We start from the raw sequence: 12,664 nt of genomic DNA, 5'->3' as shown, positions 1-12,664 counted from the left end.
GGTCCATGTGGTCACGAAGAGTCGGACACGACTGAATGACTGAACAACAACAACAACAGAATAAGACTGAGAAAAGGACAGAGCTGGGATTCCTTTAGAGCTCTGAAGCGGGAGTGGTGAACTTTGGGACATCCATAGAGGTGTTTAATGCTGTATGTTTAATGCTATGCTCAGCCAGTTTATTTGGAAATAAATGCCAATATTATGAAATACCAGTAAGATTCCAGTGAACTCATTCCAAAGGAAACCAAGCCCAGGGTAAGCACTGCATCCCTAGTAATTCTCAGATCTTGGAGAATTGGGGTACACATAACAATACAATCCAGCATACATTCTTTCCATGCCAGATAGTAACTACTGGCTGTTGATGTGGGACAAACAATATTGCTACTCTTTTCCTGTGTAACATTTTCCCTTTTCAGAGGAATCCCTTCTACTTGGAATCCTATTGTGTTCACAAGCAAACACTCAGCTCTGGGTTAATATCGCTTGGGAATCATAGATGGCTTACAAATTCATTCCTTCTTTTAGCTAATTCTGGGAGAAAGAAAAGCAGGAAAATGCTGGCTACCTTTGGCTCTCAGTTCTTTACGTACATCTGATGGCTTTCTAGAACAGTGGCCTGCCTTTGATGCTTTCTAGTAATCTCTGTACCTCAACAATCCCTCAATCTATCTTCAAAGCATTTCACACCGTTACTTTTACTCTATCATTGTTTTTGATTCCTTGTATGAGAAAAGAATGGTTGGAAGAGTGTAGCCTAGGGATGGGGAACCTGTGGTCCTCCAGATATTGTTGAACTAATTCCTGACCATTGGCCAGGCTGGCTGGGCTGATGGGAGTTGGAGTCCAACGGCATCTGGAGAACCACAGGTTCTGCACCCTTGCTGTAGCCAGTAGTGGTGATGTGAAGGATCTCTGGCTGAGATCCTGGAGAGCTGTTGCTAGTCAGAGTAGACAGTCCTGGGCCAGATGGAGAAATAAACTGACCTGGTATGAAGCAACTTCTTAAGTTCCTATGGGAGTCCTTCTATTATGCAGGGACCTATTCCTGCCCTCTCCCAGGGCCTCTCTTGCATGTAGTGGCATGATGAACCCCACTTTATTAATGGGAAAGTGATGGTGATTTATATAGCAAAATACTGTGGCACCGTTTTGCTGATTACAGAATTGTCAGAAGTGGCAATAACCATATTTTTGTTTGCGAATCCCATCAGTGGCCATGAGTCAATTGAGTACAGGATTGGTTATTCTTTACTTGTTATGTCAGGAATAGGCAACTTGTGACTCTTCAGATTTTTTGGCCTACAACTCCCATGATGCCTCACCATTGGCTATGCTAGCTTGGGTTGATGGGAGCTGTAGGCCAAAACATCTGAAGAGCCACAAGTTGCCCACCCCTGCTGAGTTATGTTATAAAATGACTACATTTTGGCTTCAATGTTCATTTCATCATGTTTCATTCGCTTCTCTATTTAACATGCAGGTTGTCATTTGCAGCTAATCAACACCTCCTTACTTCTCCAAACAAAAGATACTGTTTTACCAAACCAAATTAGAACTATACATATATAAGGAATGCTCTCATCTACAAACTGTAATACAGAGTAAACCACTGTAAGCGACTGATAGCAAATCTTGATCTATCCCTAAGAACACTCTCAAAATCTATTCTACTTTTACAGGCTTCTTGAGCAGAGTGAAGAATTATAATGATCAGGGCATTTCAGTAGTTAAGTTATTCAGACAGTTGTGCAGAAGCATTTCAAATGACTCTACCTAAACTTTAGGTCCTATAGATTTCCAAACTGATTATTTTCTAAACAGATAATTTATTCTAAAAAGCCATATGAAAATATGAGAAAATCTTCTACATTACATTATATGATATCTATATGCTAGACTTCGGTAGAACCAGAATTTTTCTATTAACTTCAGAAGAAATTTTATGTGGCTGCAGTTCTCTCTCAAAATGCTGCCCTCATGCTAAGTTCAATTCATTCATTTCCTTGAGGTTTGCTATGTCAAGATACTTTCTAGACTAAAAAGTAAGTTAAGCATAGTGTATGTTTAGTTTGAAGCATGGATACAATGGATGGAGTCCTGACCCATTTTTTATTTTTTTATATATATATATATATATATATATATATATATAGAGAGAGAGAGAGAGAGTTATACAACTTCTGACTGCATTGTTATTAGTATTAGTATGGCTCAATTAATCAACAGATATAATTTGTATATATGTAATAGTGAATATCCAAAATGTGGAGACCATTGACCATTACAAGGAAATGTTGACATTATCAACATGCCCTCACTCATCTGGTGAATATTCAAAAATAAAGTGATAGAGTAGACCAGTGAACCATCATGTTCACTGAACATATTAAGATTCACTATTGTAACTCCATTATTTTGGACATTTCACAAGATGCATATGGCATTGATAGCATTCCCTCACAACTGTCTTTTGCAGATCTGCATCCATGTCGAATGAATGTTCAGCCACCATTTAATTTGATAAATGCATCAAGCTGATGTAGATGAGGATGCCTCATCCTTTCAGGGCCACCAGTAGACATGTCCAATGTGCACATCTAGACCTGCATTGGGGCGGAATATTTGATCTTTGCTGTGCTGAAAGATAATATTTATTTAAATTTGATATAGCCATGAGTGTTGAGTGTGCTTCATATTGTGATAACATGATTGTTTATGCAAAGTGCAGGGTAGGCAGCTTTAGTTATTTCTTATGAGCTTTTCTTAGGGGATTACCCATTGCTCAGTTAAAGGTATAGAATCCCATTAATTTCAGTCAGACTATTCTAGCACTGCACTATAGTTCACACTGGTGTAAGTGACCTTTTGTGAATATAAAAAATGAAATAGATATTGGCTGGGTTCACATGATCATTTTGAACCATGGTGGCTTAAATAAGACACCATGTTTTGTGGCATATGCCCAACCCCTGATCGTAGGTTGTCATGTTATTCAAACTTGGTGAGGGTGGGTTGTTGGCATGTTTAACAAACCACCCACAACCCTAAAACAGCCCAGTGGTTTGCTAGCCATGCCAACAACCCACCCTTTCTGGGTTCGGTTGACATGGTAACCTACGATCAGGGGTTGGGTTATGGAACAGGTGCCTGTGGACAACCCATGTTGGCTTATTTAAGCCAGCCTTGGTCACAATGATTGTGCAAACCAGATCACTGAGTTACTTTGCAGTAGCTTCTCTCAGAGATGACCCAAGGTAGAATTTTCCACAAAATTATTTTTTTCTCTTACAAATATTTCCTTCCTAGAAATGGTTCAAAATTCAGACTATCTGTTTCCACAAAACATAAATGAAGAAATTGGGGAAAAATTAAAATTAAATTAACACTTCAGATTTTAAGAAATTTCAAATGAAGATGTCTTATATATAGAAGTCATGATAAAGGTAGCATGTCTTAGAATCTAGACAGCAACATTTTTCTAGGGATTTTTAAAATCTGAACTATATCATTGTTTCGTTACTTCACCACATTACAAACAAAAAAATTATGACAAACATGACTTCTCTCTGACTGTATTGTTAGTTACACATTAACAAGAAAACCATTCTACCCAAATAGGGCATAAAACAGAAGATATGAAAAATAAAAATGAGAATTAGTTCAGATATCAAACAGTGTTTTGAACGACAAGCCAGATTGTTAATAGTACTGTGCACCAAAACGTAGTTTTAGGGCTGATTTTTTTGGTAAACAAATTACTTCTTAATTATACTGTGTCTCATCTCCTAGTAAGGTTGCACTGTATTTCTTTTCTACTAGATCTACTAAAGGAGAAGGAGAATGCTAGTTACATGAATTAAGACAGCACAAATTAACTCCTTAAGTATTACTGCAACTCCAACTTCTCTCTATAAGGAGTACATATCTTAAGGAGCTATGAAAACAAAGATAAATAAAAATTCAACAATCCTAGCAATTTATAATGCATATACAGTTGTTCACCTGCATCCTTTTGATTCTCTATATGAAAGAGAGAGAAAGCAACAAGGAGAAAGAGAGAGAAACAAGAACAGATATGCAGAATTAATGAGCAAGTGGATCAAAATGCCCCCCCAGTTATGTGTGATATATGACATTCAAAAAAGAAAAAAGTTGCCCAATCTCTCCCACCACCCAGAAGCATGGGATCATCAAAAACAACTCGTTTTGCCAAGATAAAATTTCATGTTGTACAAAGAAAAATTGGTGTTTAGGTGGTGGAATCTCTGAGAACACACACTGGCTATTAGACTGGTAAACGAATGTACAGAATATGTCCAATTAAGAGCTCACTATTAAGGAATAATAAGAATAAAGAATCTAGAATAGCATTCTGCTTGAAAAATAACAGAGAAGACGCGCAAGATTTAATGTAGAGGGACACATTGTTCTGTGGTCTTATACAGATTTAAAACTTTAGAAACATAATATTAGGGAAAGATAGGGACGGGTCTTTCCCAATGTCTTTTATCTGACCTCTAGCTCATTGCTCCCCCATGTAGTTGCTACCTTTTGATTGTGTACCAGTGACAAGTGTTTACAAATTGGGGCTACATAGAAGCAAAGTAAAAATGCATTCAGGTCACAGACAGAAAGAAGAACTGAAAAAACTTACAGACAAATTGGAGTTCGTCACAAACAAATACAGCTTAATTTTTCTAACCTGTTTTTTAGGCTGATAAAAAGTGACTGGACTTCTCACACTGGGACTTTCACAGACAGAAGCAACAGACAAGCCAATGCTAAAAGACTTGAAGCAAGGAAAGTGAGTTGGTTTGGCTCTGGATTGTATTGAAGTAATGAAAACAGAAAAGAGTGAAGACAGCATGGAGAGGAGGGTGGAAGGTACTCACGAATGGTTAAATCCATCACTTGAGAGGCCAAGCAGAAGACAGGATGCTCATACATTTCTCTCTTTTTCCCTATAAAAGAGGATTTGGGCATGCAAGAGGCTTAGGTCAGAGGTAAAGAGGTTATAGGTCATAGGTCAGAGGAAAACTTTACATTAGCTTAAAAAGAAAGTAGCTGTAGAGTATTTTGGGATACACACAGGATAAAAATAAAAAAGGAGATTTAAAATTGGAAGTTTACTGGATTAACCATTCAGCATGCTCATGATTCACAAAAGAGATTGTGACCATGATTCTAAAGGTTTGTTCTGAATTGTTTTCAGGAATATAATGGTCAGAACATCATGAATAGAAGGAAATAGAATTCTACTGATTTAAGGCTTCGAGATACTAAGGAGTTTAGCCTTCAGTATCTAAGGCTTTTGCAGGTATTTCTTCATAAACATAGCCTCAAGCAGCAGTGCTGCTAATTGTTTCTTATCTTCATTTTAATGCACTCAGTCTATTTAGACTAAAGGAGGCATTTCATTTCCAAATTGTAGACTCCTCTGGAGAAATGGGTCACACAATATTTTTTATAGTTAAAAAGAAAAGAAAAAAGGAACTAGTAATGAGCGGACTATGCTCATGAGAGAAAACCTGAGGCATGCAGCTTGCGGATGTTGGGTTGTTTGAATTAACAATCCCAGCATGCTTTGAAACTGATGCAACCACTTTTTATAGAGGCAGCATAGAAAAGTGGCTGAACCAACCACGAACAAGGAAGGAGAGAAGCAGAAGAGAGCAGGTAGTGTGGGATGAAGTACTTCTCTGAAAACAATAGCTGGAATTAAAAAGAAAAAAAAGGAAACTAAAAAAGGTTTGTTGCTTCAAAGTTTCCCAGACCTAAAAGTCACAGTGCCAAAAAAGAGGGCAGATAATTAACACAATCAAGAAGAATTGAGGCACAAAAGGAAAGTACACACTAACTGTTCTACGTTTTGGGAAATGAATGCATTTTTACTTACAGATCATAAAGTTTGTTTTTGCATAGATATATCTGAAAGAAGAGAGCAAAGCTTACCGACAGAGTTAGTGAGCGTTACACAGAGACCTAGGGAGCCCAGTGTCCTTTCAAAAGGAAAACAAAACAACAACCCCAAAGCTGCCTTTGAACTGGAGTTCTCCCATGTCCTCCTGAAGCATATTTAAACATTGAAATTTTTAACAGAGTTCACCAATTAAAACCGTTCTGTGAAGCAGAGTGCTTTAATAAATTGCTTGATAGCATAGTACTCAAGAGACCTGCGTTCCTTCTCTATTTTCATCGCTCATTACCAAGTCAAGAGTTGATAAACATCCTTTTAGTGCCCAATTCTTAAGCGTTTCTCACTGGATGCATAACAATGAATTCATTACCACTGGTACACAATTTGCATTGTCAACGGGGAAAAACATTGAAAAAGATAGGAGGTGTATAATGTACAGACCCTGGAAATATGTGACTTATCACAATAATCCAGTCCTTCTGACAAGCAAGGACTAGGGGAAAAAATTGAATGGTGATATTGTTTCCTCTAGAGTTATTAATCTAAGTGAACGAGAACATATTTATTAAAAAGTTTTAATAAACTTTATGGCTCATACATGACAAGAAACCACAATGCACATTGTACAGTTCAATTTATATGTGTAACAGCAAACAATTTATCATGTTGTGTAGGAGTTTCAAATTCTGTAGAGCAGCCAACAAGGTAGCAATGAAAATTGATTAATGTGTAAAGATCTATCTGCATGTATAGAACTCCTGCCAAAAGCATATCTTCAAGCAAGTTTTAAAATGTCTTTTTGATGGCTGCATGTGTCTCTGGTCACTAGTTGTTATTCCTTCGTAACGTAAAAGGTCAATAATACGAGCTGCGGCGAATTTAGAGTGACAAGAATGAAATCTGATGCAAGCACAGGGCCAACTGATTTGACAAGATCTGCTATGCATAAACGGAAAGCAGCATAACAATACCCAGGAAAAAATAGACATTTTAAGTTGGCTTACAAACAAATGAATACAGTTGAAACATTTCTTAATTCCTGATATTTCAATTGTTCCACGAACTCCACTGTCAGAAGCAATTAGCTGCATTTTCCTTTCTAGTGACAAAAATGACATGCATGAACAAAATGTTTTGTTTTCTAGAAAAAAATGACATGCATGAACGCTGTACTATTGGCCAAACATGCTGACTCTCCTATGAAGTAATTGTTCTCTTATCCATTTTACTGTCTAAAAAAAGGGAAATATTTTCCCTAACGTAACTTGAAAGCAAAATTGAAAATGAAATAATTATTCTTTCACTTGTATATCCTGTAGTAAAATAATAGCTATGGTATATCCTACTTTAATTTCTTTTTTAAAACAAAAATGCAGCTGTTGCAGTCATCATACTAAAAGAAATTAACACTGAAAAGATTAATTTTAGTAATAAAATCACCTTACCTTCAATTTTGGCATACTCTGATAGCCGAGTATAGTTAGTCAATGCAGCTTGTTCTAAGCATTTACGGATGACGGCTTTTACCTCCTCTTGAGGGACTGGAGTAACTATGTCTTTCATCAAAACCTTCATACAAGAAACACTGATTTGTTGTGTCATCATGATTAAGTTAAAAACAACAATAAAAACAAAAACATTTCACCTACCCTCACAATTCCCTTTGTCTCCCTCTCCTGGCCAGAAAACAAACAGCAATAGCATTATCCATTATTCCTTGGAAACCCTTGGACCTGGTCACCAAGGCCCACTGTTCTGACTTCCCTACTTATACTTTGAAACTTTGTGTGATGAAGTGGTCATAAAGCGGCAAAAGGTGTCCATTTTGTAACAGTGTCAGATGCACATGTGAAACACACATTTTGTAAAATTATCATATATTATCTATGATTTACATTTCTCATAGTCATGGTTCACTATTCCATCTTTACTAAGATTATTTTGGACCCTTTATGGAGACTAATTGCAGAAGAATAGCTGGGTTAGTGCTGTAGCATGATATAGTAATGCTATCTGATGATGCAGATCCTGGTGAATGAAAACCCATGCCACAATAAATGTTATAGTCTTTAAGGTGCCACAGGACTCTGCTGTTTTTAGGCTCTGGGGGGCTGGTTTTCACAGTTTCAGAACATGAACAACATGAACGGGAATTATGTAACAGCGGAATAAGCATTCCACTTGACATTAGCATACGGGCCTCTAAAGAACTCATAGTTCTATTAGAGATTAAGATGAATTTTTTGGTTCTCAAAGAGCATATGCTTAGAGGTACAAATTAATATAGTATGGTTGATCTAAGGTTTGATTATGTGCCAAGAAGATTTAGAATAGTAAACTTCCAAATGTAATTTCCACATATTGATTCTTTGTTCAGTTACACTAGCCTTCATTTTCAGCCTTCAGGTTTTCACTGTTTTTATTATTAGAATAAATATAAAGCTTCATGACACAAAAATTTCTTATTAGAATTCCAAGCACCCTATGGCATTAGCATAATTAATATAATTCCATGTGTTTACTCAAAGCTTCAGCTAATGTATATATTGATCAGTTCAGTGACTATGGAACTATAGAACCATTTAACTGGGATGGGCCAAAAGATCATTCAGCCCACCCAGACCAAGCCATGAAATCTAGACCATGGTATGTCCCAAGAAGAGAGCAGGAACACTGATGAATGCTGCTCATATGAGATAACTCAGACAAATGTGCCAAACCATGCACTGCTGGAGATGAAACACCTCTCCACCCCATTCTGTTCACTTATAGCCAATGTGATGGGATGGAAAGGAAATGGCTTCCTGACCCCAAATATATAATCAAATCAATGTAAATTCTACTGAATGAAAACAGCCAAATATGGAAACTGTTTTTTTTTCACCAGACTTTCAACACCCTTCTGCTTACCCTTTCCAAGAGTGATAGCGTGGCTTTTAAAGCGCCTTCTGGTCGGCCAAATGGGAAGCAATACCTAGGATAAATATATAGTTTTTAAAGATTTTCCACACATGCAATTCCACGAACAGGCTTTACACTGATTTGATAAAAAGGATACTTTCCTAACTCCTCTGAATGATGAGTCCCTTTCTTCTAAATTCCTTTATTTAAGCTATCCTGGACAGCAGGAATCAGGTTAAATGGTACTATTAGTAAGATCTGAGCCTTTAAGATAGTGGACTTTAAGGAGTTCAGAATTTCCATAATATGGCAATTAATCTAGAGGATATGTTAGTCATAGAACAACTGAAATCTTGACTGAGTGGATGAAAGGTTTTTAGTGCCAGATCCAACATTACATCACATATTTGATTTTCTTACAATCTGCACTTATTGGGATTATACATAATGAATATGTATATCACATATAAATGTTTGTGCAATTTCTTCATGGCTGTGATCTTTTCAGTGATGTTACAAATGATGTCAGACCAGGAAGGAAGTGGAGACATCTGGGCATTCCAAGTTGGAGATGACGCTTGCTGGTAGTATACTGAAGAGTAGCAATGTGGTGGGAAGAATCATGAATGAAATGAATGGCATTTGATTTTCTATTGAGTACTGGTCTCTTTTTATTCCTTCAAAAGCAGCAACTCCCATCTTTGGGATGCTAGAATTTGCATCACCTTATGTGGTAAATTTAAGGGTGATTGCTGTCCTTGTAAAGGCTAGCTTATTATGGGGCCAATGCTTGATAGGAGTGGTGGAATCTATCATTCATTTAATTTCATGCCTGCAGCAAAGTAAATCCTTTTTCGATATACTAGAAAGGAAGAGGAAAAAAGTGAGGTGGGGGTAGGGAGCAGGACAGGCAATTGCTGTCAATAAAGAGATACGCAAAGGGAAACAACAAGGTCAGAGAAGAGATAATTATTTGATTACATTGCCAATAGGCCATATTGCAAGCTTTAGTCATTGCCTCCATGTGGTCCAAAGTGGATAATAAAAACAGAATCAGAAAAGAGGAAATAAATAAAAATGGCTATTTTGGTTTTGAAACAGAAGTAATGTGAATTTATAAAATTCAAAACGGTCTCCTCATTTCCCTCATCTTCTAAGTGCTTGTAGTTAACAAATACTGACAAAAACAGAAATAGAATTTTTTAAAACACATTGAAGTATTTCACCGTAACTGGACTATTTTGAAGCTATGGCAATGCAACCTTTAAGAGAAAAAATGCAGCAGTAACTCTGTTTAAGCCATCTAACAACACCTATGATTGCTAATGTCATCATTATATGCAAATATGCTATACTAAAATCATTTTAAAATGTTTCTACTGGTTATGCAAGTAATCATCATTGCCGTATCTGAAATTCAGAAAGTTGGCTCTATGTTTGGAAGATGAAAGAGCAGCCATTACCTAAAATGTGTGATTTGATTTTCCAACAATAACCGCAGCCTCTCTTTGATTTCTTCAAACCGTTCTTTTTCTTCTACTGTTACGGTTCCTATTCCATCAGGCCTGAAGAAGAAAGACTATGAGTAACTCATATTTTATCTTATGACCCTTACACTTTGCCATCCTATTTGTAATGAAAACAATTATAGAAATAAATAATAGTATTTCAATCCTGGATATCCAAAACTCTGATTATGTGGAATCAATGTCTTCAGGCCAAACTTCTCTTGAGGCCCTGGTGCACATATGAAGCGCTGTCCTTTACTTCACAGTTTCACTTCACAGTGCTTCACTAGTTAACCCTGTTTGGATGCACTCTTGGATGGAATTCATTGCAGCCCTGAGGTGTACAGGGCAGGTAACTGTGTTGTCACGGTGTAACTCAATTGTTAAGGCAATTCTATGAAAACCATCCTCCTACTTACACATATTTCAGATTTCTGAAACCATTTTAGAGGTCCCTAAGGATTTTTAATTCCAAATGTTCTTCACTATGGGTGAGATGGAATCGCTCCTGTGGACAAGCAGAAAGTATTTCTGCTTACTCATGGCAGGAGGTGCAAAACCAAACAGAAGACCCTCGTACCTTATGGGGTGCAGCTTCAGAGGGTCCTCAACCTTGAAAGTGAACTTGGAGAAACTGTGGAGAGGTGGTTGTGGGTGAGTGGATCTTCTGCCACTATAGTTCTTGGCCTACATGTCATCAGTTATTAAGATCAAAGGTGAGAGATGATATCCACCCTATTCAGGCATTATCAAAGCATGTAATTTAAACACACAAGGGGGGGGAGCACTCTAGCCTCATTTCTCTCCGTTGTGTCTCTCATCACACTGTACATGTGGAGGGCTACAGTCTGAAGAGGAGAAACCCCTCTATCTGTGGGGGCTCTCCATGTGTTCCATAACGCTGAGTATCTATGTACAGCATGACGAGAGTGATAATGGAGGGGGCGGGGCTAGCATGCTCCCCCTCATCTCATGTTTTAAATAACATGATTTGACAATGTCTGAATAGGACTGATATAGTGCGAGAAAGTACAAATATGAAGAGCAGTGAGGTTAATACGAATGACTACATATCCCATGTGGAAGTATCTGTGATTCTTCTTAAAGAAATTAAATAATCACATGTCTTGATTGCTATAGGCAGAATATAGTTCTTTTCACAATGTCTGTTGGTAATACTGAACTCATTAAGCATTTTACCAGAACAAGCAGTGCATTATAGTGAAGTTCCCACCCTTCTGCAAACTAGTTCAGCATAAATTGGGTTAAATCAAAGTACTTTGACTCACCTAGTACATGGACAAATAAACAAATTGACATGGATTGATAAAACCAAAGGCAAATCCAAAGACTGCAAATCTGGGGGATGGATGAATTCCATGTATACCCAGGCTTAGCTGTGCTTTTCTTATCTTTAATTTATTAATATATAACAGAATGCTAGAAAAAGTGTGCAAAACGAGGGGGCGCCCATATCCTAAAAGGTGTCATCTAACTAATGAATGTAGAATGAGAGAATTATGAACAACCTCCGATATGCAGACGATACCACCCTAATGGCAGAAAGCGAAGAGGATCTAAAGAGCCTCTTGTTGAGGGTGAAAGAAGGGAGTGCAAAAGCTGGTTTGAAACTCAACATTAAAAAAACGAAGATCATGGCATCTGGCCCCATCACTTCCTGGCATATAGAAGGGGAATAAATGGAAGCAGTGACAGATTTTACTTTCTTGGGCTCCAAGATCACCGCAGACGGTGACTGTAGCCATGAAATTAAAAGACGCTTGCTCCTTGGGAGGAAAGCTGTGGCAAACCTAGACAGCATAGTAAGAAGCAGAGACATCACCTTGCCGACAAAGATCAGTCTAATCAAAGCTATGGTTTTCCCAGTAGTAATGTATGGCTGTGAGAGCTGGACTATAAGGAAGGCTGAGCGTCGAAGAATTGATGCTTTCGAACTGTGGTGCTGGAGAAGACTCTTACGAGTCCCCTGGACTGCAAGGAGGTCAAATCAGTCCATCCTAAAGGAAATCAACCCTGAGTGCTCATTGGAAGGACAGATACTGAAGCTGAAGCTCAAATATTTTGGCCATCTAATGCGAAGAGAAAACTCTCTGGAAAAGACCCTGATGCTGGGAAAGATTGAAGGCAAAAGGAGAAGGGGACGGCAGAGGATGAGATGGCTAGATAGCATCACCGATGCAATGAATATGGACTTGAGCAAACTCCGGGAGAGAGCGCAGGACAGGGGGGCCTGGCATGCTGTGGTCCATGGGGTCACGGAGGGTCAGACACGACTGAACGACTGAACAACAAACTAATGAATGTAGGGTTT

General features: G+C 37.9%; 1 protein-coding gene across 2 annotated transcripts in view; it reads right to left on the bottom strand.

Moving 5' to 3' along the window:
- Nucleotides 1-12,664, bottom strand: part of CADPS (calcium dependent secretion activator) — a 517,790-nt gene that overhangs the window by 161,816 nt on the left and 343,310 nt on the right. The window contains exons 15-19 of one of the 2 annotated variants that reach the window (XM_084840490.1): nucleotides 10,288-10,389; nucleotides 8,834-8,897; nucleotides 7,369-7,492; nucleotides 4,899-4,967; nucleotides 4,009-4,026 (exon numbers count right to left, since the gene is read on the bottom strand). In XM_084840490.1, coding sequence (XP_084696616.1) covers nucleotides 4,009-4,026; nucleotides 4,899-4,967; nucleotides 7,369-7,492; nucleotides 8,834-8,897; nucleotides 10,288-10,389 — 377 coding nt within the window. The remainder of the gene's footprint in view (nucleotides 1-4,008; nucleotides 4,027-4,898; nucleotides 4,968-7,368; nucleotides 7,493-8,833; nucleotides 8,898-10,287; nucleotides 10,390-12,664) is intronic. The other variant, XM_084840489.1, reaches the window with a different exon arrangement.

This window comes from Heloderma suspectum, chromosome 2 (assembly GCF_057233095.1).
Source record: "Heloderma suspectum isolate Gila_16-S chromosome 2, 16-S_ref, whole genome shotgun sequence".
Taxonomy (NCBI): Eukaryota; Metazoa; Chordata; class Lepidosauria; order Squamata; family Helodermatidae; genus Heloderma; species Heloderma suspectum.
This window is presented reverse-complemented; position numbering and strand designations above follow the sequence as displayed.